General features: G+C 38.3%; 2 protein-coding genes across 2 annotated transcripts in view; one reads left to right on the top strand and one right to left on the bottom strand.

Moving 5' to 3' along the window:
* LOC6053047 overlaps positions 1-3,744 on the top strand; it is a 48,365-nt gene extending 44,621 nt beyond the window's left edge. Inside the window, 1 exon segment of the mRNA XM_038265515.1 lies at positions 1,606-3,744. Coding sequence (XP_038121443.1) covers positions 1,606-1,960 — 355 coding nt within the window. The 3' untranslated portion in view covers positions 1,961-3,744.
* Positions 3,745-5,262: 1,518 nt separating this feature from the next.
* LOC6053049 (inositol polyphosphate-4-phosphatase type I A) lies at positions 5,263-25,999 on the bottom strand. The gene is given in 10 exon segments (XM_038252870.1): positions 5,263-6,250; positions 6,577-8,927; positions 9,037-9,430; positions 9,493-9,593; positions 9,657-9,901; positions 9,904-10,248; positions 15,428-15,787; positions 25,042-25,140; positions 25,311-25,609; positions 25,774-25,999. Coding segments are annotated over 9 exon segments (4,146 nt in total). The 5' UTR covers positions 25,429-25,609; positions 25,774-25,999; the 3' UTR covers positions 5,263-6,117.
* Between the last annotated feature and the right edge of the window lie 906 nt (positions 26,000-26,905).

Raw genomic sequence — 26,905 nt, 5'->3', positions numbered from 1 at the left:
AAAATCGAACGTTTTCGCAAAAAAAAAATAATTAAAAAGTTTTTAATGTTTTAATGATACGAAATACATTTGAAAACAAAAATAAAAAAAAAATCTTCAACGGTGCACATCAATCAGATCTTTCCCACTAAGATTTTATTTACAGATATCTTAGTATTTTCGAAACTATGGAAATTATCGATGTATTATTTATTCATTCCTTAAAGTACTGGCTACTAAGCGATTTACAACAAAATGTGCCTATTTATACAACCAAGGTCTGTAAGTTAGTCAGTTTGGAATAAGAAAACAACAACTTCCTTGGTTGCTGTGCACCCTTAAGTTATTACAAATAAGTTTGAAAATTTGTCTCTTTAAACAATTCGCGTAAAATGAGTGGGATGTGGGATATCGATTCTTAAACAAACTGGATTTTTGATTGAAAAAATAAAATCAATACATTTAAATACGGACAACTCTATAATAAACAGTGATTCAATAGATTTTATAATCAATATTAATCAAATTAAAATGGAAGCTTGGTGAAAACATTTGTTTTACGTTAACCCATACATACACAGCAAAAAATCCGATGGTAAAATCGCATGCAAAAGCATGCACATCACCTTCGTCAAAATAAACACTTAATATTACACACTGCATGTACAATTTTTGCAAACACAAAAAAAAAGTTGCAACCGACGGGATTCAAATCCAGCATCAACAGTAAGGACTGGCGCCTTAGCCCACTCGGCCATCAGACCGATGAAAAGCTGGAAGGATAAACGCATATATGAGCTTCACATTTCGGTCAAGTAGGTTTCCCATACTGATGGGCTACATATTTCAGAGTGTAAAATCACATAAAATTTCATAAAATAATGCAATATTTATTTAACACCCAGGCCTTTTACACGCAGCTGAATTACTACTTTTTTAGCTGTGTATATTTAAACATTCTTTGAAGCAATAAAAACTGTTACTTGGTTTCATATTTTTGAAGCAATATTTATTGTAAAAATTCTATTTTTACCTAAAATGCCTATGCCTTAAATGGTTTTAAAAAAGTCAGTAATTTAAAATTGGATTTGAGTTGTCACCCTGCAGATATTGGCAAAAAATGAAAGGGTGAAAACAATATTAGCATGGCTTATTAGAATTGAAAGTTTTGACCTCTCTGACTTGCTTGTGCTGCCGCTGCTGCCCATTTGATTTTTTTTCTTGACCGGTTCCTTCCGAAGTGCATATACCGCTTTTAAAAGTATAAAAAGTGTTTTAAAATAGTATACATGACCAAATAAAGGTTTAATGGTAAATAGGATTTGCCTTTCGAAAGGTCAATTTAGAGGTCTTATTAAAGTTAATTTTAGATAAAACATTGCTTCTACAAGCGTAATCATTTGTAGTTGTTTTGGCTTGTTGGAAAATTCGGTTTTAAAATGAAAACATAATCAGCTTTCTATTCAGGAAACCTAACCTCAAAGCACGATTTCACACTCACATACACGCACACCAACAAACAGCACCAAAGACTCAAACCACCTGGACTCGAGCTCTGCCCACGCCCACCCACCTGACCGGACTCTCCGTTTCTCTCCATTTTTCACACACAACACACCCTTACAGATTTTTTATCGACAGATCCCGGGAGAACTTGGCAGCGAACCGTGGCAGCCGGGACTACCCGCGGGACAGCATGGCCGTGCGGGACGGTTCCGAGATGGTCGTGTCGGACGTCTGCGTCAAGGGCGAGAAGAAGCGGCACCACCACCATCACCACAAGAGCAGCCACCGGGGTGGCGCCACCGGCAACAACGAGAATGACCCCCGGGGAGACCACCACCGACGGGAGGGACGCGGCGACCATCACGAGCGGAGCCGCAGTGGACGTCGGGACAGCGGAAGTGACTTCCGGGAGCCGAACATCATGGGCAGCGGCGGAAATGGGGGACGCCGTGGCGGCGACCACCGTCACTATTGACCCCGTCGAATGGTAATCACTATCAAAATCGAAGGACAAAAGGACGGTTCCGGTCCGCCGCGGGTTCTGCTGAGCCCGCTGTGGGAGTGAACGGAGCTTTATGAGAAGAAAAAAAAAAAAAAACAATCTTACTTCCTATCCCAACCTAAACCAAGCAAAATCCAAACATTCCATACCCTTTTGAGCTATCACCTTTTCCTCCTTCCTTCTTGTACGTATTTATTTATTATTCTTTAACTTCACTAGCCTGTAAGAGACACTTCCTTCTGCCTCACTTGCAGCGAAACAAAAAAAAAATGAAAAAAAAACTAATTTAACCCAAGAGAGCGAAACCACACTAGATTTAGGGATATTTTGATAGTCAAGACACGAACTTTCTCATCTCACCCCCACCCTTCTTTCATAACAAGACATTCATTGACGCAAACCCTTTTCGACCAGCGTTTGACAGATCGCATTGTAAGCACTGAAAGAAATTTTCGTCTTACATTTTGATTGTGATTCACCATTGTGATCGACTTTCTTTCAGACACCAATCTTCCCAAACCTCAATCTATCTTAACCTTCAATTTTCATTTGAGATCGATCTTGACCGCGTCTAACCTAAAAACAAAAAAAACCATGTGACGTTTAGACACGGTCGACATTGAGCTTAATCACACCAACTTTGCGTTTCAAAGCAACCATTTCAACCCTCATGCCCTCACCCTAACTGTATATTCGTTATAAGTCGTTAATTTATTACCACAACCGTTTGTTTATTTTTTCCCCAATCTTCCCCATCCACTCGGTTTCCTTATTAAAGTTATATTTTGTTTTTGTTATCGTATGATTTTGTTAGACAAAAGCAAACAAAGTGTTACGTTTCACTTCTCTCAAAGAGTGTGTGTAAAAAAACGAAAAGTTTAAATAGAAAAGGTAAACAAAGATTAGAAGACAAGAGACGATGGAAACAAAAAGGATAGAAAAACAAGAAATGAAACCGTAGTTGCAATATAATGTACTAGTGAACGTCAAAGTTAGGAGAAAAAACGAAATCAATTTTTTAAGCTAGTTACGCTGTGTTTTGATAAAGGACATTCACGCACACAATCCCAAAACTGACAGATTAAGGTAGGAATAGTGCCATTACAAAGGCAACCGCAACCTTCTCCCTCTTTCCAAGTCACAGTTACAAACACACAAACTTAAGCTCAGACAACAAACACAAAATGCACGCACACACCAAAAATAACGCAAATTTTCCCAGCTCAAACCAGAACACAAACCAAGCAATTGTTTATAGAGAATGTGTTTCCTTATTGTGTTAGAAATATGGTATAATTAGTAGAGACAATTTTGCATTTCAACCAGACATAAACTGTTAATCAATGTTGGTTTGTGTTTGCGATAACAAAACAAACACAAACAACAAGCGCGCTCAAGTACGTTGTGAATTTTTTGCAAGTAAATTTATACGACACGTTATAATCGTTATGCAACTAACACAAGAATATTTTTTTCGCTGTTAGTGGTAATTAGGTTAATAAAACAAAAAATACGACAGCTACACAAGAGTTACTAAACAAACCCGTTTGCTTCGAGTATTTGACGAGGCAAAGTTTGAAAAAATGGTACTTATATGGAGATAACAAATAACTAAGCTGTTTGCCCCTCCCCCCATAGAATGGGTGCAAGGAACTTTCTTCTCCTTCTCCGCGAGACAAGCGCGAGAGTGAGAGGGGAAATCGTTGAAAATGTTGTAAATAGTAATCGTATTTAATAAAAGTAATGATAATAAAGAAGCACAGTATTCCATGTAGAAAATCCGAAAAAAAATCCCAGCTAATCCCACTGATTCGTTTCCCTAACACAGACTTCAAAACTAAGTAGGCTTGCAACATACCTTATACCGTTGATGATGAACGAAACTTTTTATAAGAAGAATTTCTCTCATTGCTTTCACTTTTGGTTTTGATTTTGCTTGCGTTGATGTTGATCGACTCCTTCCAGAAAAAGAATCTCTCTCATTGATTTTGCTTGCGTTGATTTTGATCGACTCCTTCCAGAAGAAGAATCTCTCTCATTGCTTTCACTCTTGATTTTGCTTGCGTTGATGTTGATCGACTCCTTCCAGAAGAAGAATCTCTCTCATTGCTTTCACTCTTGATTTTTGCTTGCGTTGATGTTGATCGACTCCTTCCAGAAGAAGAAACTCTCTCATTGCTTTCACACTTGATTTTGCTTGCGTTGATGTTGATCGACTCCTTCCAGAAGAAGAATCTCTCTCGTTGCGTTGCTACTGAACGACTCCTTCCAGAAGAAGAATCTCTCTCATTGCTTTCACCCTTGATTTTGCTTGCGTTGATGTTGATCGACTCCTTCCAGAAGAAGAATCTCTCGCATTGCTTTCACTCTTGATGTTTGCATGCGTTGATGTTGATCGACTCCTTCCAGAAGAAGAATCTCTCTCATTGCTTTCACTCTTAGTTTTGCTTACGTTGATGTTGATCGACTCCTTCCAGAAGAAGAATCTCTCTCATTGCTTTCACTCTAAGTTTTGCTTACGTTGATGTTGATCGACTCCTTCCAGAAGAAGAATCCCTCTCATTGCTATCACTCTTGATTTTGCTTGCGTTGATGTTGATCGACTCCTTCCAGAAGAAGAATTTCTTTCATTGCTTTCACCCTTGATTTTGCTTGCGTTGATGTAGATCGACTCCTTCCAGAAGAAGAATCTCTCTCATTGCTTACACTCTTGATGTTTGCTTGCGTTGATGTTGATCGACTCCTTCCAGAAGAAGAATCTCTCGCATTGCTTTCACTCTTGATTTTTGCATGCGTTGATGTTGATCGACTCCTTCCAGAAGAAGAATCTCTCGCATTGCTTTCACTCTTGATTTTTGCATGCGTTGATGTTGATCGACTCCTTCCAGAAGAAGAATCTCTCTCATTGCTTTCACTCTTAGTTTTGCTTACGTTGATGTTGATCGACTCCTTCCAGAAGAAGAATCTCTCTCATTGCTTTCACTCTAAGTTTTGCTTACGTTGATGTTGATCGACTCCTTCCAGAAGAAGAATCCCTCTCATTGCTATCACTCTTGATTTTGCTTGCGTTGATGTTGAACGACACACACTGTTATTTCTTGACCAGAGATGCCATGTTGAAGAATGGATCTGTAAATGAAAGTAAAATGCAAACAACAGATATGTCATTCAAGTCCGTTCCACCTTCTTTTAGCTTCTTTCGGAATCTGCACAACTCGTCTAGGAAAAACAGGGCCTTCTTTCAATTTTCTATCGAATCCAAAATTCCGTTGCCATTTGTTATTAACGTTACACCTGTAATTAAGTTGACTTGAGTACACTTCCGTTATTAGTTAGCCTGAACGGCAAATCGTTAGTATTGTTATTCGTTTTGTTTGACTTTTCAGTAAGTTAGGTTAAAAACAATCTAAACTTGCGTATCCAAAAACCGTACCGATAATCGCTTGTCAAAAATTACGAGATTTTGTGCCGTCAAAGAACGCTTGAAACCTAATTAAGTTGTTTTGTTTTTACTTCTTGAAGAAAATTACTATTCCTATAAAAGTACGTCACTGCGAACCGGGAAACAATTTGGCACATTTTGCTTTCGCGAACAATTTAAAAGGGGTCGCTCGCCTTATCCGAGTCTGTCAGTGTGTGTGTGTGATTAATACAATTGAACAAATTCTAGCTACTCCCGCTTCCGGGCTAAAGTCTATTAGTTGATTAATGTTTGATGTGTTGTTCAACTTTTTTTTGTAATTGATTATGTATGCCGATTTAGTGATTTAAATTTCACTTTTGATTCGTATTTTTTGGCTTAACTGTAGAGGTTGTCTCACATTTTGTAAACATTCGAGACGATTTATTTTAGAGGACTGTAAAATCTCCTTGTTTAGAAGTGAATCAAGAGTATAATGGGTTGTTACTTAACTACAGAGGAGTTTAATAAATATTACCAACAACAACAAATAATTCGAATCTTACTCAAGTTTGCGCCTCTTTCCTGCCTTTACGATTCAATAAATAAAATCTACTGCTCTAACTCACGTAAACAAATATTTATACAAACACATACACAACAAATCCCGTAACTTACCTCAGCTGACACAAAATAACCTCACTTTGGCTGATGAAATCCTCGCGAATGCTTACGACTGCGCCTTCCCGTACGCTCCGGCCGGTGGTCTGTATACCTGCGGAAGCGAAAGGACCTGCGGCAGGTTGAACGCGTACTTGCGCAGCCCAATGTTTTTCATCGTGTTGTCCGAGCGGGTTCCCTCGCTGAAACGATAAATTATGACGTTTGTTCATTGTTTAAATGTCAACTGTCAGACACCGGTTTTGTCTTTTGCACGTAACTTTTCGGTGCCATTAGCAAACGTCAAAAGTAAACAAACTTTTAATCGGCAAAAGGAGCGAACATATTTGGTGAGGATTTGACGTTTGCTGAGGGTAACAAAAAGTTAGAAGAACTTTTCGACGATTCGATTTGAAGTTTGATCCGGAAAAAGATCCGGCCTCAATTTGTACTGGTTTGACGTTTGCTGAGGGTACCGAAAAGTTTGGTTATGTTACTGCTTGCAAAAAAAATTGTGTGGCAAACTCACCTCCTCATCGTGTCCAGCACGCTCTGGGCGATGTTCGCCGACAGGTGGAACTCCTGCTGCAGCACCCGGCACTGCTCCAGCGTAACGGCCATCGACGTTCGATCCTTAGCGCTTTTACACGACGTAAAGCGGAGGCCATGCATCGAGCGCGTTACGTCCTCGGCAAGCGTTAGGATGCGGTAATTTTTGGAGCTATTGGCGCGTAGTTGGTCCTCCATCTCGTGCAGTAGACCCACGACTGCGTGTTCCGGAACGAGGACTTCCTTTTGCTGGGTTGTGATGACGCCGGTCTTGGTTGGGGTGTCGAGGGCGGCCGAGCAGGACGGGTTCACGAAGTTGAAGGGGACTTTTTTGTACTTGATGTGGTATTGCTTCAGTCGGTCGTAGTTGTCCCAGTTGGAGCGGTGCTGTTCCTTGGTGTAGCCAAGCGTTTCCGCCAGCGTTGCTTTCTCGTTGATGCCGATGTTGAAGAAGACTGGAGTGACCTTGAAGCTGACGGTGTCCTTGGTTGGAAGATGACAGAATACGGATTCCGGAATGGGGAGGAGGACGGTCAGGTTTTGTCGAGTTCCGCTGACTCGTGGAATAGGAGTTGCTTTCGAGTCTCGCTGGATGTTGCTGCGAACCAGAGTGAAGGTCACCGTTGCAAGATCTTGGATCGCTACGCTCATGTCACCCCACATGTCGGTTTCACTACCGTACAGCGATAACAAGCCTTCGAAGAAGGCCAACTGTCCAAGGTTGCACAGCAAGCTAATGTAGTTCTCGGTAACGTTCTGACCCCACAACTTGGCCATGAGCGCTGAAACCAGCGCCGTCAAAGCCTGCGAGAAGCAGACATCCCGTCGGTAGTTGACGGCCAGCACCGTTGAAGTCTTCTTCATATCTTGCTGCAATCGCTGAACCGAGTGCATCAAACGCGCAGTCTTCAACAGTCCATCCATCGCTTGCCGCAGCTTCTTCATCGACGGCCTCAACTCCAGTGCCCAGTCCGTCGTCAACGAAAGGTCCAACCCGTCGGTGAACTTGTTACCCTTCTTAACCTTCCGCGTAACTTCCCCGACAGCTTGCGTCAACGCCATGTTCAGATCCTTGCTACAAAGTGGAGGTTTCCCAGACGGCCCCGGAAGCAGATCCTTAGGCAAAGTGTTGCAGAGATTCGCGGCAGCGCAGCCTTCTCCACCCTCTTCCAGCTCCTCACCACAGGGCAACGACATCGGCTGGCTGGTGACCACATCCGGCGGAACAACCCCGAAAGGGGTCCGCTTGACGGACCCTCCCTTCGGCGTCCTCAACCGAACCGCCGGACTTCCACACCGTCCGCACAAGAACTTCACCTTGCTCACCAAACACATCACGCTGGCCTCGATGTTCAGCTGGGTCAGATCCAGCGGTTCCGGTTCCTCCGTCGGCCGGTAGTAGTTCGCCGACGGGCTCGAACTCATCACCTTGGTGTCCAGGAACGCTCCGTTGTGACCCAGCACGATCGCGGTGTTCTCAATCAGGTAACCCTTCTCGTCGTACACGTTGGACAGCAGTTCCGACTTGTTCTCCAGCAGCTGCTTGTCGGAGAGAGATGAGCGGGACGGTTCCGGGATGGCCTCTTCTGCCTTTTCCACTTCTGGAGTTTTCGCGGAAGATCCGGGCGTCGTTTCCACCGGAGTCGACGACGTGACTTCCCCGTTGACGTCAAAGTGCGTTTCGCTGAACTTGAGATCTCCGGAGGGGGTCACCTCCGTCGGAGTTGACTTTTTCGCTTTGGGCTCTTTTGGCTGCTCCGTCGGAAGGTAGCAAGCGGCCGGAAGTGAGCAGGACATGAGATATTCCTTCGATTTGCTGTTGCTCATCTGATTGAATGTACTCTGAATGGTCGCGATCGTGCTGATGTCCACGGAAGAAGGCGATTTGCTTTTTGTGCTGGATCCAAAAGCGCCCAGCACGCCGGATTTGCTGGTCCGGACCTGGGGCCACAGATCCGGAGCCGGTCCCATCGGAGTGGCAAAGTCCTCCAACTCGGGACTCTTTAGGTCCAGCGCTCCCAGTTGCTGGGTAATTTTCTTAAAAGGGGACATCGGAACGGAAGTTCCAGCTCTGTCCACGGGCTGCGCTTGTTGCTCATCGATGATCCGGTGCCGTTCGATGAACGCAAAGGCTTCCTCGACCAGGGCGGGTTCCCAGATGTTGAGTAAAGATCGCGTTTTGGTCATCATTTCGTTGCACAGTGGAAGCATCCCCTTGGGATTCTTGGATTTGGCCAGGAACAGCAGCTGGGACATGACTTCCACAATTTCCCGCCGCAACTGTTTGATGGCCTGCACGGCATCGTTGGCTGCGGCCACCTTTTCGCTGTTCTGCAGAAAGAAAAAGAAAGCTTGGTTAGAAATATACAACAGAACAATAGCAGTGACTTTTCGCTGTTCGAAGCGGAATCTGGTGGTGACTAGCGGTACCAGCACTCACCCCATTATCTTTCGCCGCTGCGTCCTTAATCTGCTGCAGCAACTTAACCAACCCTCCGGTCTTGGACTTGCCCGAATGGCGCGTAAAAGCCCCAACCGTGGTCACGTCCAGAATCCCCGCCCGCTTGAGCGTATCGTTGTGGGCCCACATGCGCTGCAGGTGCAGATTTACCGGAGCGAACTCCAGCGTTTCGTCGCCCTTTTTGCAGCTTGCCTTGAACGTCTTGCCGTGCTGCTGCTGCTGGGCGAGAAATTGCTTGGCCTGGGAGTAGTCTTTGAGCAGCTTGAGATGTTTGTCCAGGAGTTCCATCTGGCGCTGGCGCCATTCGCCGCCCAGTTCGCCCATGCCGGAGATTTCCTGGAGGAGTTCCTTTTCACGCGAGATCCAGATGGAGCTGGAGGGGATTTGAGGATATGAGTGGTTCATGTGAGTTTGTTTAAGAGTTACAAAACTTACAGCAACTGCTGTGGTATGATGTAACACAGTTGACTCTCCAGCATGATTTCCTGGACGCTTATGTCTCCGCCTAGGCCAGAGTGAAGTCGGTAGGTGTGAATCTGTAGTTTGATTAGGAATACTTATAATAATACTAAAATGTCGCATTGCAATTTTCTACTCACACTCGGCTTGGTAAACACGAGCGCCACCTTGGACGGTGGCGGCACAAACAGCTTCACGCCCAGCTTCGGCGGCAACGACTGCGACCGGCGATGGCCAATGGCTTGCTGGTGCTGCTGCTGCTGCTCCAACCCTCCTCCGACCTTGGCCGGCGATCGCTGCAGCGTCTTCCGGTCCGTATCCGGCACACAGCTGGCAATCGTAATAAATCCAGCCCCAGCCTGATGGTTCTGCGTTTTCAACGGATCCTCAACCGCGGCGTCTCCAGCATGGCCCCAAGAGTCACCTCCGCACACCCAATCGGAACCGCCGTCTGGGTGACCTTCTCCCGAACATCGTACGCCGTAAAGCGAATCTGGGAAGCGGCGTTGAGGCCATCCCCAGCGCGAAACGTAATCGTGCACACAAACTGCGGGTTCGAACTGCGCTCGATGACCTCGGTGCGGCCGTACTTGACCCAGCCCCGCGTCGAGGCGCCCCGATTGGTCGACGTTACCTGGACCACGACCGAAGGGTTGGGCGGTTTGCCGTTGCCATCGCACAGCAGGTTGTCACAGGAGATGGCCGACTCGCAGAGCGGGACCTCGTTGAGCGCTGCGGAATGGGGAGGAGAACGAGGACACAACCGGTAAGAAGGCATTCGAGAACGGTTTGAAAGTGATGGCTTGAGCTGCGATGAATGAGTTAGAAACCAATGAGAATAGAGACGACCACTGGCAAAGTTTGACCATGGGAAGGGAACATCTTTCAAAAGAACCGACAAAAACAACCAATTAGTATTAAATTTTCAAAAAATACAATTTATTATTCCAAAATAAATGCTTGTGTCATGCAAAATTGTTAAATTCTACCAACTAAACTACTCTATTTCGTTAAGAATAAGAAAGTAAAAACAACCAAGCAAACCGTAAACTCATTCTCTTATTACGTCTAGACTGATAAAGAACTCGGCTCATTCACTTCTTAATCGTTATCAAACGTGCAAACAGCAACAAAATGAAACAAAACGACCACATTGTAGTGTAGGTACACATTTGTAATGCGAGATAAAGTTTCATTTGTATATTTTTTTCCTGCGTGGAAATCTTTGGTCCCATGAACAAACTTTGCACACAACTCGTCTCATTTTTGAGTAAACAATTCGCGGTGGTTTCTCTCGGTAGTACATTAAACCTTTTCAGGCCTGATGGTTCATATAGGACCCAATTCAATATTTAAAAAAAATCGTATGGTCATAAGAATCATTTTCCCATCATTAACTAAAAAATATTTGAAGATAAATCAGGCCTGAAAGGATTAAAACAAAGTTTAAATTTGAATAAACGGAATAAAAAGATTTATAGTTTTGCGATGAAGGATAATCGAAATTAATAGTAGGGGAAATAGTCGTATCTTTGGCAGGTTAAGCACTCGGTTCCTAACTCCATTCAATTTGCTGATTTTCACTATTTAAACAACTAATTTTGCACAACTTTTGATAGAAATAAATCACTCGATTTCAGTTGAAACCCCCTTTTATGAGCTGTAATCGAATGTTCCGGAATACGACAAAAAGATAAAAACGCTTGATTCATGTACTACTCATTACAGAAATTCTCATATGTTTAGAAAGCTAAGTATTCGGAATTGTTGTTTGATGCCGGAACGAGAATGATCACTGCTATTTTGACAGAATCGGCCACAATTTAGATTTTACAAATTTATATCTACCAGTATCATACTGGTCATGTCTGTAACATAACACCCTACACCTTTATTTTAACCCTCCTTGGGTAAGGTAGGTATCCTGAATAGGGGGACCGGGCAAAACAGATACGTGTTTGACATTTGCCATGTGTTTGCAGTGCATGAGCATTTGCCTTTACGCTCTGCAAAACTTGGAAGTGTTGCCAAGCTCAAAACATACGTTGCCAGATCGATTTAACAATATCTGGCCGGTCTTTTTATTTGGGGTTTCTAACCTAAATTGGTTTTGTCCCGGCTTTCCGCAAAGCGAATCAAATCTTTTTAACACTTTGATTATTATAATTTTCATTTACATTTAATTTAAAAACCAACACTGTAGATTCAGTAGAAAAAAGTATAGTCCTATCTTGCTTTAAAAAAAATTAACAGAGTTTTAAAATGAGGCATTGAAAAATAAGTGAAATCTATCTATTTCCATCAGGTTGGAAAAGGAAGACATTCCAAAATCCCAGTTTTGCCATCCTCACCTCAATGAGGAAAGGCTTTAAAATCACTCGAAAAATGAACTTCTTTATTCGACCTCCTAGACCCACCTTCACGTATACCTATCGACTCAGAATCAAATTCTGAACAAATGTCTGTGCGTGTGTCTGGATGTGAGTCCGTGCACCCAAAAATATGCACTCGATTATCTCCGGACTGGCTGAACCGATTTAGACTGTTTTGGTCTCATTCGATCCGTCTTGGCGTCCCACAAGACCCTAGTTAATATTATGAAGTTTAGAAAAGTACTTCAAAAGTTATGCTAAAAACGGTTTTAGCTAAACTTTGAAAGATTGCAAAAGGGTGGTTTGTAAGAAACCCCGATATATTATTAGAAAGGTATTTAAAATACCTTTCCAACGCGTCCAAAAGATTGAAGATCTGACAACCCCATCAAAAGTTATGAGCATTTAAGTGTTATTTATACACTTTTTTGAGGCCGGATCTTAAATATTTAGATGAAAAAGTTGTCCGGATCTATTATGCGACCCATCGTTGGATAGGTAATCAAAAGACCTTTCCAACGAGCCCAAAAGATTAAAGATCTGACAACCCTATCAAAAGTTATAAGTACTTTAATGTTTTCTTTACACTTTTTTTGAGGCCTGATCTCAGATATTTTGATAAAAATAAGTGTTATTTATACCATGTTTAGTGTATTCACTTTATGAATGTGAGGAAGGCACCAACCACCTAAAGGTGGATTAAGTAACGTTTTTAACGCTATAAAGAACAACCTAGCTAATTGGTGTCTTAGCAAAATTGGTGTAGGGTATTTGTCCCTATTTTGGGCCTAGTACCTATTTTGGGTCTACCAAACTTAATTCAACGAAATTGAGCATTTTACCAAATCTGGCAGGAATCTGCCACTTGATAATGATACGTGCAGTCATTATCTTCATTTTGGTGGGCAAGAATTATTTACTTTTTCCTTCTAAATTAGAAATAAAGCAATAAAAATAGCACTGTTCACTTTTTTCTTGGCAAATCGCTGATTGCCCATTACGGCGAAAATTTTCAACACTTTTGCTTACCGCTTGTTGACACTCAGCGCCCGGCTTTCATCGCTCAGCACACGAATGAGAGCCGTCGCCCGAATCTCCAACCACCGTCAAAATGTTTTTATTGGTGGGTTGCACAATCCCGTTGCAAAAACAATCGCTTAACTGCTACTAAATCGCAATTCGCAATTTTCAGTGTAAGAACGGGCCTTGACCGATCTTATGCACTAGGTTCCCGACGAACACGCACTGCCCTTACACCTACATCTCACCCTTGCTCTGAGTCAGTACGAGCAACACGCTAGAACAAGCTTTGAGTGTTCGTGCCAGGCATGCACACCTTCTTTTCCGGTTACGCATTTTAACTCGGCAGGGGGTGGTACATTACGTAGGGTTTGATGTAAGTATAAGCGCCTAACCATTTATAGTGTGCCTATCAACTTTCATTAAAGCAAAAACTGTTTTATTTTTAGTTTGAATTCAAAAACTAATTGTTGTTCTTCAGCTTGGAGAGTAGCAGCCCAGGACCGAGTCCAGTGGCAGCGCATCTGGAGACAGCTCATGACCCGGAGGTTGTACGAGCAGTAAAAGTAAGTAAAGTAAGTCAAAAACTAATTGTTATTTACTGTGTTTTGTTTTCTCCTGAAATCTTTCCTAGTGTTGAGTCATGTTTATATGTTGCTATTCATTTTGTCGCGGTGTTTTGTTACAATTTTTGGTTCTAAGCATTTTATAAAAGTTTTTGAAATGTACAATAGTAATATTTGTGTTAATTCTTTGATCATTCCAAAAATTGAGTAAGGGCTCGAACCTCATTTGTTTGAAGAAAAGGGTGAAAATTGAAAACAATGGACAGTGAAAGAAATATACTACGCTTAACTGCTACTGAATCAACAAAATAACTGATTAATAACTTCGTCCATTTCGGAGAGAATGGCTCTATATTCAGTCCATTTGACACTTCTACAAATTGTGACAGTGTGTGTGCGCTTTTCACAAGTTACAGTCTTTCTTGCATATTACGGGCTTGTTGTTTGGCTACGCAACAAATGTGTTATTATGTTTAAAACTCGTAAAGAATGACATAAATCATGTCCAAGCTAATTATGCACGTAATGCAAGTGAAATCAATCGTTCTAATGTTGATTTGTGGCTTAAAACATCACAATGATTGAGCATGTTTGTCGACCGAATTTGTGCGGCTGTACTGTACGAACTGGGGCTGAACCGTACGTCAAAAAAGTTCGCCACGTGCTTCGAGATTGCAACCAATCAGAAGGTAGGCCGAAAATATGTACAAAAAAGGTCGTATGCTAGAAGCAATATCCCCAAAATAGGGACAAAAAATGTTTCAGTTTCTTGGGCTTATACAGAAATATAAAGTATTTTCGTCAAAAATGTGATTTAGTAAGAGAATTAGCATAAAAAACCAACTTATTCATGTAATAAAAGCAAGGCTACCTAATAGCAGCCTTTGAGAATACGTCAAATAAAAAGTGCGCAAAATAGGAACAAATACCCTATAAGAAAGTAACATTAATATTAAATTATTGCAGCCTGCAAAGCCCTAACTTCTACTGGTGACTGTTCAAATGTTCTACAAAGTTGTAGAGCAGACAATTAAAAAAAAATGATATATAGACATAAGGGGTTTGCTTATAAACATCACGAGTTATCGCGATCTTACGAAAAAAAGTTTTGAAAAAGTTACTTTTTGCGTTTTTCTTCGTTTCGTCGTCCGTGTCTGTCGCGGGGACTATGAACGGCCATGATCGATGACGACCAACTTTTTCAAAACTTTTTTTTCGTAAAATCGCGACAACTCGTGATGTTGATAAGCAAACCCCTTATGTCTATACATCAAATTTTTTGTAATTGTCTGCTCTACAACTTTGTAGAACATTAATACACTCTAAAAAATAACCCTGCAAAGTTAGAAAAAACACGAAATTTTAAAATGAAAATTTTGTTCTAAATGAAAAAATGACCCTTCTGGGTCAATGTAGATTCGAAAAGTACATTAAATTTCCCATAAAATTACATGTTCCAACAAATTTTCGAGTAACGGAAAATGGGAGAATTTTTAAAACTTTTTTAGTGTTTTTTTCGATGAAAAATACGTTTTTTAGGAATTCTGAGTACGCCATCAAATCGGGCGTCTAATTTTACATTAAATTCCTTTAGACACCAAATTTCTATCTCATCACCGTTTCAGGCTGCAAATTATTGAAAAATACCTTTTTTTCCCATGTTCAAAAATGGAAGGGGTCGTACCGCCCCTCCGTCACGAGATATCAAAAAATGGACCTCGGATTCGTGATCAGGGACAAAAGTTGCCCCTTAGGACAAAGTTTCACGCAAATCGAAGAGGGGTCGGGGCAACTGCTGTGTAAGTTGGCGGAGAATTGCTCAAATCGAATATATGATTATTAGGTCATCGCAAAACCACCACCAATAAAAGCATTTTAACAAAGTCTCATTCATCGATTGAACTCTATGGCACCCTTTTCCCCCTCGTTTCTCTTAAAACGAAATCAAATCACCTATCTCCTTGCCGGTCTGCAGCCTCAGCATGTCCACGTCCACGTCGTGAATCATGCCGCGCTTCTTGTCGATTTGCTCGCGCAGATACTTGAGCTGGGCCCGCTTCACGTCGTACCCGGCCAGCCCAATCGCCTGCATCCACTCGAGCCGCTCCTGGTCGGTGTTGGTGGCGAACCGTTGCCGCAGCCCGTCCTCGAACTCCAGATAGAACACGAAGCCGTCGTACTCGCGCAGGTCGCCGTGCCTAACGCAGCGATACTTTTCCAGCACGATGCATCCCTGGGGTTCGGAAAACTGGTCCGCCGATTTGAAGTAGAAGAGCAGATTGCCACGCAGCCGGCACCACTTTTCGAGACTTACTGTGGGTTGGAAAAAAGTGAAGCAAAAGAAAGATTTGTGAATTATAATGTTGCCATTATGACGATTTTTTTTTCAAAGTTACGTGAGATTAGTCGGGTGAGAGTTAGTGATTTAGTGCAGACAAACGCTCTTTCAAAAGTGAGTTTTTATTTAGTTGTTAATGTGTTTACTGCACATTGTAGGGTACAATTATCCATGATTATTTTTTAAGATATCTTACAACAGAGTGCAAAGTTACTTGTTTTTACCTAAATTTCGAGCCAGGAGGTATCCCCGATGACGATTTTTTTATTGCCACCCTAGTGGCGAAAGAAAATTTTCTCTACGAAAAAAGACTGCAGTTGATCAAAATATCTAGCAATCCTCAAAGAGAGTGTCGCAAATCCGGAATCTGAGGAATCCGGAAACCATGAGTCACAGTGAATCGGACTTGTGTTACTATGATTTACTAAAAGGTAGCCTTATAACCCATTTTCGAATTCCAGACTTTTCCAGACTTTTTGATAATTCGTTACAACTGGAAATGGTAAAAAGTTCAAGATAACAGAATTTAAATTTTATTCTTAATTTTATTTTATTTTTAAATCAAGACACGCTAACACTGATTACTGTTATTATTGTTTGTTTTTTTTTAATGTTCTAACAATGTTCGCTTTTAATTTTGTAAATTTTGTATTGATTTTTTAAATCTATTTTAGGGGAAATCTACCCATTTTAATCCTAATAAGCGGTCGTGTTTGAATGATGCTGGATAATCTAGAGTCTCCTTTGAATTTTACTAAAACCAAGTACACCAACGAGTAGAGCAAGTTTTTGTGAACATTTCTGTTTATTTTCACTTTCGAGCAATTCCAGCTCAAATCAGGAATTTTTCTGGTACTTTTGTACCCGACCCTCTCCGATTTCAATGAAACTTTGTAGAGATGTTATCCTAGGCCTATAAGCCATTTCTGTGTATATGGAGCCAACAGTACTTGAAAATAACATTTGAGAAGGGCGTAAGGTATTTAAATATTTTTGTATTTTGTAATTTAAAAATTACTGTATTTTGAAGCCGTTGCGTCGTATCAAAAAGTGGTTAAGAGGCAGTATTTGTAGATTCTGCTCGGTTTGTTCTAGAGGTCGTATCGAGGTGCTCCGATTTGGATGAAACTGTCAGCGTTTGTTTGTCTATACATGAGATGAACTCATGTCAAATATGAGCCCTCTACGATAAAGGGAAGTGAGGTAAAACGGGCATTGAAGTTTGAGGTCCAAAAAGCATGAAAAATCTTAAAATTGCTCGCATTTCCGTAAAACTTTGTCAATTCCAACTCTCTTAGATGCATTCGAAAGGTCTTTCGAAGTCCTTCAAAATGTGCTATAGACATCCAGGATCGGTTTAACTTTTTCTCATAGCTTTTGCAAATTACTGTTTAGAATGGATTTTTTTAAAACCTTAATATCTTTTTGCAACAGCCTCCAACACCCATACTCCCATAGGTCAAAAGATAGGTAATTTCATGGACTATAAGCTTACGGTATTAACTTTTTGGCCAATCGCAGTTTTTCTCATAGTTTTACGATTTTTCTAGAGCAAATATTTTACAACGTTAGTTTTTGCCCTGTAGGCCAAGAAGACGGCTTTTTTTGGTCTCAATTTTGTCATATTCGGAATCCTCGGTCAATTTCACTTAAGGTAGGAGTATTGGAAATGTAATTTTGATTTAAAAAATAATTAAATAAAACATTTTTGAAAAAAGAAATAGATCTTATTTACCCTATGATCAATACGTCAAATGCTGTATCAAGTAGGCGAAAACTTGTTTTACCCCTAATCCGACAAAATTCTAAATAATATTTTAATTAATTCTAAATGGCATTTTTTCCTATCAAATTCTTAATTCCAACACCTCAATCTAATGTAAAATTTTCTGAGGATTCCGAATATGTCAAAATTGAGACCAAAAAGTGCCGTCTTCTTGGCCTACAGGTCAAAAACTAACGTTGTAAAATGTTTGCTCTAGAAAAATCGTAAAACTATGAGAAAAACTGCAATTGGCCAAAAAGTTAATACCGTAAGCTTATAGTCCATGAAATTACCTATCTTTTGACCTATGGGAGTATGGGTGTTGGAGGCTGTTGCAAAAAGATTTTAGGGTTTTAAAAAAATCCATTTTAAACAGTAATTTGCAAAAGCTATGAGAAAAAGTCAAACCAATCCTGGATGTCTATAGCACATTTTGAAGGGCTTCAAAAGACCTTTCGAATACATCTAAGAGAGTTGGAATTGAAGAAGTTTTACGGAAATGCGAGCAATTTTAAGATTTTTCATGTTTTTTGGACCTCAAACTTCAATGCCCGTTTTACCCCACTTCCCTTTCTCGTAGAGGGCTCATATTTGGCATGAGTTCATCTCGTGTATAGACAAACAAATGCTGAAAGTTTCATCCAAATCGGAGCACCTCGATACGACCTGTTTCACATCGGTGAAAAACTCGCTCTTAAAGACAAACTTGTAGGAAATTGGACGGGCTTTCTGAAAAATACACTGAAACAAAAATACACGCCACATCTATGAGATTTTTTGATTTTTAAGTCTAAAACTTAAATTTAAAGGTGATGTCACGATTTTTTTTCGTTCAAAATTTTTGAGGGAATAGCCTAAAATGTTACCAAAAGACTGACGAAAAATGCAGGATGGTATGTCTCTCCTAAAAAAATACAAAAATCATTTACTAAAACAATTTTTTTGAAAAGTGGTCTAAACGTCAAAATTTTCAAAAACCGGTAGTGGCATTCGATTTCCCAGACAATTTTACATAATAGTCTCCATATTGACCATTGTCCTATGTCCAATCCTTGGGAAGATACAGCGGTTTTAAAAATAAAAATGTTGAAAAATCGGGTTTTTTGGTGGTTTTTGTTATTAGATTTTTATGTGTTAAAAATAGCTAATATATAATTTCCCAGTATCGGGATTTTTGCAATATGATAAATAACGACTCGAAACAACAATTGAATGTTGTTTTTTTTTCCTTTTTAAGGTCAACTGTAAATATTTATTGAAGCAATAGTAATCAGGGACCTCCGAATGTTCACATTTGGCGGACCTTGACTTTACAAAGATTGCTATAGTGTTTTCTTCCAAAATATAATTTAATATTAAGATTGAGTGATACACAAAATGACTTATTGACATCAAAAAAGAAAATACTTAGATTCAGCGAAATTAACTTACTAAGAATAAAAAAAACTAGATCCTTATATGCTATGCTTGAAAGGGAATATGGAAATTATTAGTGCGTCCATCCCAGGAATTCCCGGGACAAAATGCCCGGGATTTTTCCAAAACGGGAAATCCCGAATCCCGGGATTTTTATAATTTGTCCATGAATTCCCTAAATTGAAAAAAGCTTATTTTGGTCTTGAAATTTAGATTTGGTTGTGGAAATAGATGACAAGTTGAATACTTAGCCTGGTACAAAGATTTTCAAAAGTTTTTTTGTGATTTTTGTGATTTTGTGCCTCTAAAAATCAGGGGGAATACATTTAAAATGAAATCAATTTTAAATGTATTCCCCTGCGTTTAGAAACATTTTGAGTACATTTGGTTTTATTTTAAAATGTTATGATTTTTTGAAAACTTCCAAATTTTTTTTTTTCTAAAATGTTTGTTCTCATAAAATCATACATTTAAAAAAACACTTATGATTACAGAAAAACGGACACGTGTAAATTGCATTTTGAAACACTCATTTGTTTTTTACGTATATTTACGATTTTCATTTTTTTTAATCATGCACCAGAATCTGGGGCAAATTAGGACAAATATAACAAAGGGATCATCCATAAACCACGTGGACACTTTAGTGGGGTGTTATCGGTTGTCCACGCTTCAGTAACTTATAGATAATTTGTAAAATATGTTTTATGAAAATAATGAAATTCATAAATCATCTAAAAGCTTTAATATACTGGTAACATGTTATTAGTTGTCGCTTCTTGTTTGTTTCAGACATAAAAATAAAAAAAATGTTTTCTAGTCACGTATCATAAAAAAAATTATAAAAGAAATATCCAAAGCACAATAGAACAAACAAAAGGCATTTTCAATTACGGCTTTTTGAAAACTCACCCGAGAATTATAGTTATTACAATTACACTTTCTAAATAAAAAGATAAGAGAAGCATTGGTTCATTCGAACTTGAACATCTTAGATTGTACATCCAATGTTCTGCACAATTTCTATTTTAACGAATGTGGATTAGTTTATATCACTTTACTTCGATATTTATGAAATTAAATTTTCCCGGGAGTCTCGACCAAATTTCCCGAGAATCGAGAGGTCCAAAAATGGTCGATTTCTAGAGAAATTTTTCCCGGGAATTCCCGCTCGTCACCCTCTAATTTTCAAATTCGCAATTCGCAATTCGCAATATTCAGTGTAAGAACGGGCCTTGACCGATATTATGCACTAGGTTCCCGACGAACACGCACTGCCCTTACTCCTACATCTCACCCTTGCTCTGAGTCAGTACGAGCAACACGCTAGAACACGCTTTGAGTGTTCGTGCCAGGCATGCACACCTTCTTTTCCGGTTACGCATTTTAACTCGGCCGGGGGTGGTACATTACGTAGGGTTTGATGTAAGTATAAGCGCCTAACCATTTATAGTGTGCCTATCAACTTTCATTAAAGCAAAAACTGTTTTATTTTTAGTTTGAATTCAAAAACTAATTGTTATTCACTGTGTATTGTTTTCTCCTGGAATCTTCCCTATTGTTGAGTCTGTTTATCTGTTGCTATTTCTTTTGTCGCGGTGTTTTGTTACAATTTTTGGTCCTAAGCATGGTATAAAAGTTTACCAAAAATACAATAGTAATATTTGTGTTTAGCCTTTAACCATTCCATAAATACGCTCCTTCCAGGATGTTCCTTACGTGGACGTCAACCGAAGAGCACGCAACAAGGTCAGTGCCATTGCATGCTCTTAGGTATCAATCCTTGGCCTGCACCTTCTAATTTTCAAATACTGAAATATTTTTTTTATCACTTTTTCATTCTGACCATACAACGATTTGATTTTATTCGATATTTAAGTATTCCGATATCTGAAAATCAAGCTTTATCTATAGCAATTTACCCTTACTCACAAAAATTTTCAAGGGAAACATTTGTAAAAAATATTGGAAGTAGAACAACTCAATGTCAGGTGAATTAATCTTAGTTGTAAATATTGACATTCTAAATTAAACAAAACAAACAGGTTTTTTTAGATTTAAATTGGTAAACAACAACAGAAAAATCAAACTGATGATGCTAATGATTTTACTGACTACTAGCAAGGAGAATGCATGTTAGAAGAAGTCCAAACCCATGTACTCCGATTTCACCTTACCGAATTTGGTTAAACAATTAAAAATATTTGCAAAAAAACAACTGCCAAACTCAAGTTGAAATCCTTTTTCAAATATCCGATCGATGTGACAAAATGAAACAGAATCATTACTTTACGCTGGCCAAGATATTAGTTTTTCATTGATTTGGTTGTTGTTTTAAGTTAGATGTTTCCTCTATTTTGTCAAACAAAAATAATAAAAATCTTTTGATTCACTAAAATAATATTATGAATCTGTGTTAAATGCATATAATATTCATAAGGAATTTTGATGTCTTAAATAGCCGTTTCGTCTCAAATAGATTGAGATAGTGAAAGGAACATTAAATTTTAAGTAAGTTCCTTAGTAAGAATTGAATGAATTTAATTTGAAAATTGCACAAAATATTACAAACTTTTGATTGAGAAAATAATTTTCAAATGAGTATGCTTGGGATTCCCGACTTTTCCCGACTATCTGGCACAAAATCGCAAATTGAAGACTTTTTACCGAAATTTGGCGGATTTTGGCGTACTCCTGACTTTCCCGACTTGAGTGGCCACCCTGTTTACCGTATATGGGGCAATGGAATTTTTCGTCTATTTTATGAGTAAAAGTGAATGTTTCATCCAGTTTTCTGTTGGAGATTGTTTTTCACCCCAAATTGTTGGTACTTTTACTTATTTGAACTAAGTAGTACTCATATACAGTCATGCCTCGGTTTTGCACGCCTCGGTTTTGCACTGCCCCGGTTTTGCACCGTTCAGCTGCCTCGGTAGCACGGCCCAGTGCTTAACTGAAGCACAGAGTTTATGGGTTTTTGGCTATATGGGAGACATTGGCTTTAATCGTATGAAAAATCATGTAAACATCAAAAAAATTATAGTGTTTTGGAATCGGGATGATGTCAGTTATCCATTAAAATTATTATTTCATGAAAATTTTCACAAAAATAAGTAAAGTATTGTTCACAAAATTTAAATAATTTTTAAATATTTATATAAAATATGGCAATTCAATTTTTTCAAATTTTATGTTATTTTAAACCAATATGAAAAGTAATCATTGTAAATAAACAGTTACTTTTATTTTTATATTTCATCAAATAAATATTATCTAGTTATTTTCAAATTAACAATCGATACTACGTTTTTCGAACAATATGTATTTCGAAAATGCATTTTTTTCTCTAAAGAATCCAAAAATATATTGTTATTGCAATATGGGTATCAAATGATCAGGTTTTTCATACATTTCGGATGTAATAACATTTTTAGAAAATACTCAAAATTTTCACAAAACTACGTTTTTTTCGAAAAAAAATACTCAACATTTAAATTTTTAAAATATGGGTATCTAACGATCGGGATTTTTTCATACATTTCGAATGTAATAAAAACATTTTTAGCAAATACTCAAAATTTTCACAAAACTACGTATTTTCGAAAAAAATACTCAAAATTTCCTTTTTTACAATGTGGGTATCAAACGATCGGGGTTTTTCATACATTTCGTATGTAATAACAACATTTTTAGCAAATACTTAAAATTTTCACATAACTACGTATTTTCGAAAAAAATACTCAAAATTTTCGTTTTTACAATTGGGGTATCAAACGATCGGGATTTTTTCATACATTTCGAATGTAATAACAATATTCTTTGAAAATACTCAAAATTTTTACAAAACTACGTATTTCCGAAAAAATAATCAAAATTTCCGTTTTTACAATGTGGGTATCGAACGATCGGGATTTTTGAATAAATTTCAAATGTAATAACAATATTTTTTGAAAATACTAAAAATTTTCACGTATTTCCGGAAAAAATACTCGAAATTTCCGTTTTTACAATGTTGGTATCAAACGATCGAGATTTTTTCAAACATTTCGAATGTAATAACATTTTTTTTTGAAAATACTAAAAAATTTCACAAAACTACGTATTTTCGAAAAAAATACTTAAAATTTCCATTTTCACAACGTGGGTATCAAACGATCGATATTTTTTGTACATTTTGAATGTAATAACAATATTTTTTGAAAATACAAAAAAAAATACAAAACTACGTATTTTCGAGATAAAAAAAATACTCAAGATGTCTGTTTTTACAAAGTGGGTATCAAGCGATCGGGATTTTTTCATACATTTCGAATGCAATAACAACATTTTTTGAAAATACTCACAATTTTCACAAAACTACGTATTTTTGAAAAACTTCTCAAAATTTCAATTTTTACAATGTGGGTATCAAACGATCGGGATTTTTCGTACATTTTGAATGCAATAGCAACATTTTTATGAAAATACTCACAATTTTCACAAAACTACGTATTATTGAAAAACTTATCAAAATTTCAGTTTTTGCAATGTGAGTATCAAACGATCGGAATTGTTTCATACATTTCGAATGTAATAACAATATTTTTTGAAAATACTCAAAAAAACTCCGTATTTTTGTAAAACTTTTCAAAATTTCAGTTTTTACAATAGGAGTATCAGATAATCAAATCAATTTTTTTTTTCAAAAATACGTAGTTTTGTGAAAATGTTGAGTATTTTCATTTTTTTTTTGATAACTTTCGAAATGTATGAAAAAATCCCGATCGTTTGATATCCACATTGTAAAAACGTAATCTTCAAATATTAGAACAAAAAGTTTCTTTTCTCCGTAGCTTAGATATGCTTAAATTTTATCACTTTATTTTTATAATCACATAAAGTTGACCCTAAATTAAGTCGAAGCCCTGAAAATCAGCTTTTTAGATATAATTCAAATATCAAAATGCCTGGTGCGTACTTTTGAACCGATCATAACAAAATGTCATTCCAAGAAAAAAATCCAACCGCATTTTATGTTTTTTGTAACAAGTTTTGTTATTCGTTGGTTATGATGTTATTGTTATTGTAAACAGAGTAACAACATTCAAAGTTGTTTTTCGAACATGTCCTTGATATTGATTGTTGTTATTTTTACAACTAATCCGACCATTCCTATAACAGTTGATGATCTTGCAATAGCTTTACAGGTTATTATTCAATGTAAAAAAAATGTTATTCCCAAGAAATTTCCGTCTCCTTGGGAAGCGCCTTCTGTTATAAGGGGGAAAACATATGCTGATGGATGATAGGGTTAAGCACCCTTGTGTTAGATTCTCCAAAAACCCAAAAATTAAAAAAAAATCCATTATTTTTAGAATAAAAAATAAAAAAAAAGTATAACTTAAAATCCAAAATTGTAAATTAAGATATTAAAACTAAAAAAAATACAAATTCCAAAAATGTCAAAAAAGATATTGAAACTCTAAACTTAATGTTTTTTTTTATTTTGAAGATTTCAAAATATGCTTTTTATATCTTAGAATTTTCTAATTGAAGTGTTTTGAAGTCTCTTCAATAATTCAATATATTTGTCAGAGGTATTCAAAAACATCAAAAATAAAAAAACTTTTAAAAATTTAAAAACTTTAATTCTTTTAATTTGAAAAATAATTCAGAGTTTGTTCTCTTTCTGCCAACTCACACGAAATAGGCCTTGCTGCAAACCGTTTCCCTTTCTAACTACTGTGAAATTGCTATTTATTCATTATTTGTGCATCACCCAGATGTATTAGTAAGCCTCTTCCAATTTAAGATGGTTAGTTTACCGGTGCTTGTTAGCATGTTTAATTGCAGTGGTGATGAAAAAGGATATATTTACAAATGGGCGCTCGCTTGCGTTAGTTTCCTTCCACCACACCCCACCAAACCGTTTAGAAAGGGTCAAACAAAACTGGTGAACAGAACAAACACCGCGTCAGCCGATATTCAGGTTCCAGTTGGTGGATGTGAGGTGAGTTTTGTTTGGGATGGTCGCGGATTAGTGAGCTGAAATCGCATTCAATGACGAACCTTTCGCTGTCCCACCAATGCAACTCAGGGACTTGTTGCGCTTGGGCTGATGAGAAGGCTTACCGCCGCCGCCGTTGGCACTAGAAACGTTCTCGTCGCCTAATTGAGGATGGGTTTGATTTTTTTTTTTTGTGGAATTAGAGTTTTGTATGGGATGAGGAGAGGGGAAAAATAAGTTTTGAAAATAAATCAATGAGGGATGAACATAATTGTAATGAGATCCCGAAAAATTGATGGCTTTAAGATCCGATTAAAAAGTGTCCCGTTACCTTCTGTCTTCCGAAAGAATCCCTCCTGCTTTTCGGTCACATACAGCCGTCCCTCCTTGTCGAATTTGTTGCTGGGTTGTGTGGCCAAAGTGATTAGCTCCTGTTTGTTGAATCTCATTGCAAACTATCTTTCTTTCTTTAACAGACCAGTTCGGAGCAGCTATCCTTCCTCTTACGTAGTTCAATCCAAAAGTAGGACACTTTGTCCCTTTTCCCCTTCCTTTCAGACCCTTTTATCAGAAAATCTTCCGCAGATATCGATTAAAGTTTAGCTTTTCACCGAGCCAGCAAACATCATTCTGAAATTTATTTAAACATCGATTATTTCAAGACGAGCAGCTTAAAATAAATTTCTTCTTGTATAGACATTGCGAAACAAATCGGGATTTAATTTCTGTCCACCTTTGCAAGCAGACGGAAGGGCCAAACCCACTTTTCATTAGTTTTTGCTGACATTTTTTACCTTTCATCAGAAGGGCCACAATTTTACACATAATCCACATTTTCAGTCATTTTTGACCACAATTTTTACGCACAATCATGCTCCAACACTTTCCACACAGAATTTACAACATTTTAAACAATTTTTCTTCAAAATTTCCAAGATTTTTCACTAAAAAACACTTTTTTACAAGCAGCACTCCCTGTTTTTCTCTGACCGTCTGGCTGCTGCAGATAAAACGTCAAATTCTCACCCCACTCGCGCTCTCTCTCATCCCACCCGCTGAGAGCCCTGCGCCAGCTGACGGTTGGTTGGTTTGTTGACAGTTTGCAGGGCTGGGCGGGAGCATAAAAATAGGTTTCTAGGGGAGAGTGGTCACAAAATAGGAAATAATTTCGCAAAATGTATAATAAATGATAAAAAATAATCAAAAGTGTTGCAACGAGGGTGGGGCTAACAATTTTAATCGTTTTTAAGGTTAGTAAAAATCGGAATCAAAGTATATTATTGTTCATTCGTCAAGCTTATGTAGATTACACTCAAACAATGATGGTTTGACACCAACTGTTGTCAAACGGACGGGGTCACTTTTTGCACCCTTACCAAAAATCATGATTTTTTTAGTTCCAAATCCCACTTTTCATACGATTTTTTGAGTTCAGGTACTACAACCATAAAAATGGTTATATGGGTTGAACTGAAAAATTCGTATTCGTGGGATTTGGAACTCAAAAAATCATGATTTTTGGTTAGGGTGTAGTTTGACACTTTTACACGGAGTTCACACACACTATCAATCGTTTATTTTGATAATGCGCGTGAGTGCCGTGTAAAAAGTGACAGTTAATCACTTTTAGTTTGACTTTGAACATCCAACGGGGTACAAACTAAAAAAGTGTCAAAGTTACCAACCACCGGGGGTTAAGTGTATTATTGCGTATTTCTGAAAAAATAGTACCTTTCGAGATTGTGTCAAGGGGCAGGAAACTCCAAGTATAATTAATAAATCTTAGTATACTTACGTTATTTTAATATACTTGTAAGTATACTAACGAAATTCGAACCACGAATTCCCACCGCTACTTTACGCTTCTTGGCTTTGACAGTTCTGGTGCTTGTGTGTGTTTATGTTTACATTAGAGCTTAAAAATTT

The sequence above is a fragment of the Culex quinquefasciatus genome, chromosome 1 (assembly GCF_015732765.1).
Source record: "Culex quinquefasciatus strain JHB chromosome 1, VPISU_Cqui_1.0_pri_paternal, whole genome shotgun sequence".
In the NCBI taxonomy this organism is placed as follows: Eukaryota; Metazoa; Arthropoda; class Insecta; order Diptera; family Culicidae; genus Culex; species Culex quinquefasciatus.
Note: the sequence above shows the minus strand (reverse complement) of the source record. Positions and strands in the feature narration are given on the sequence as shown.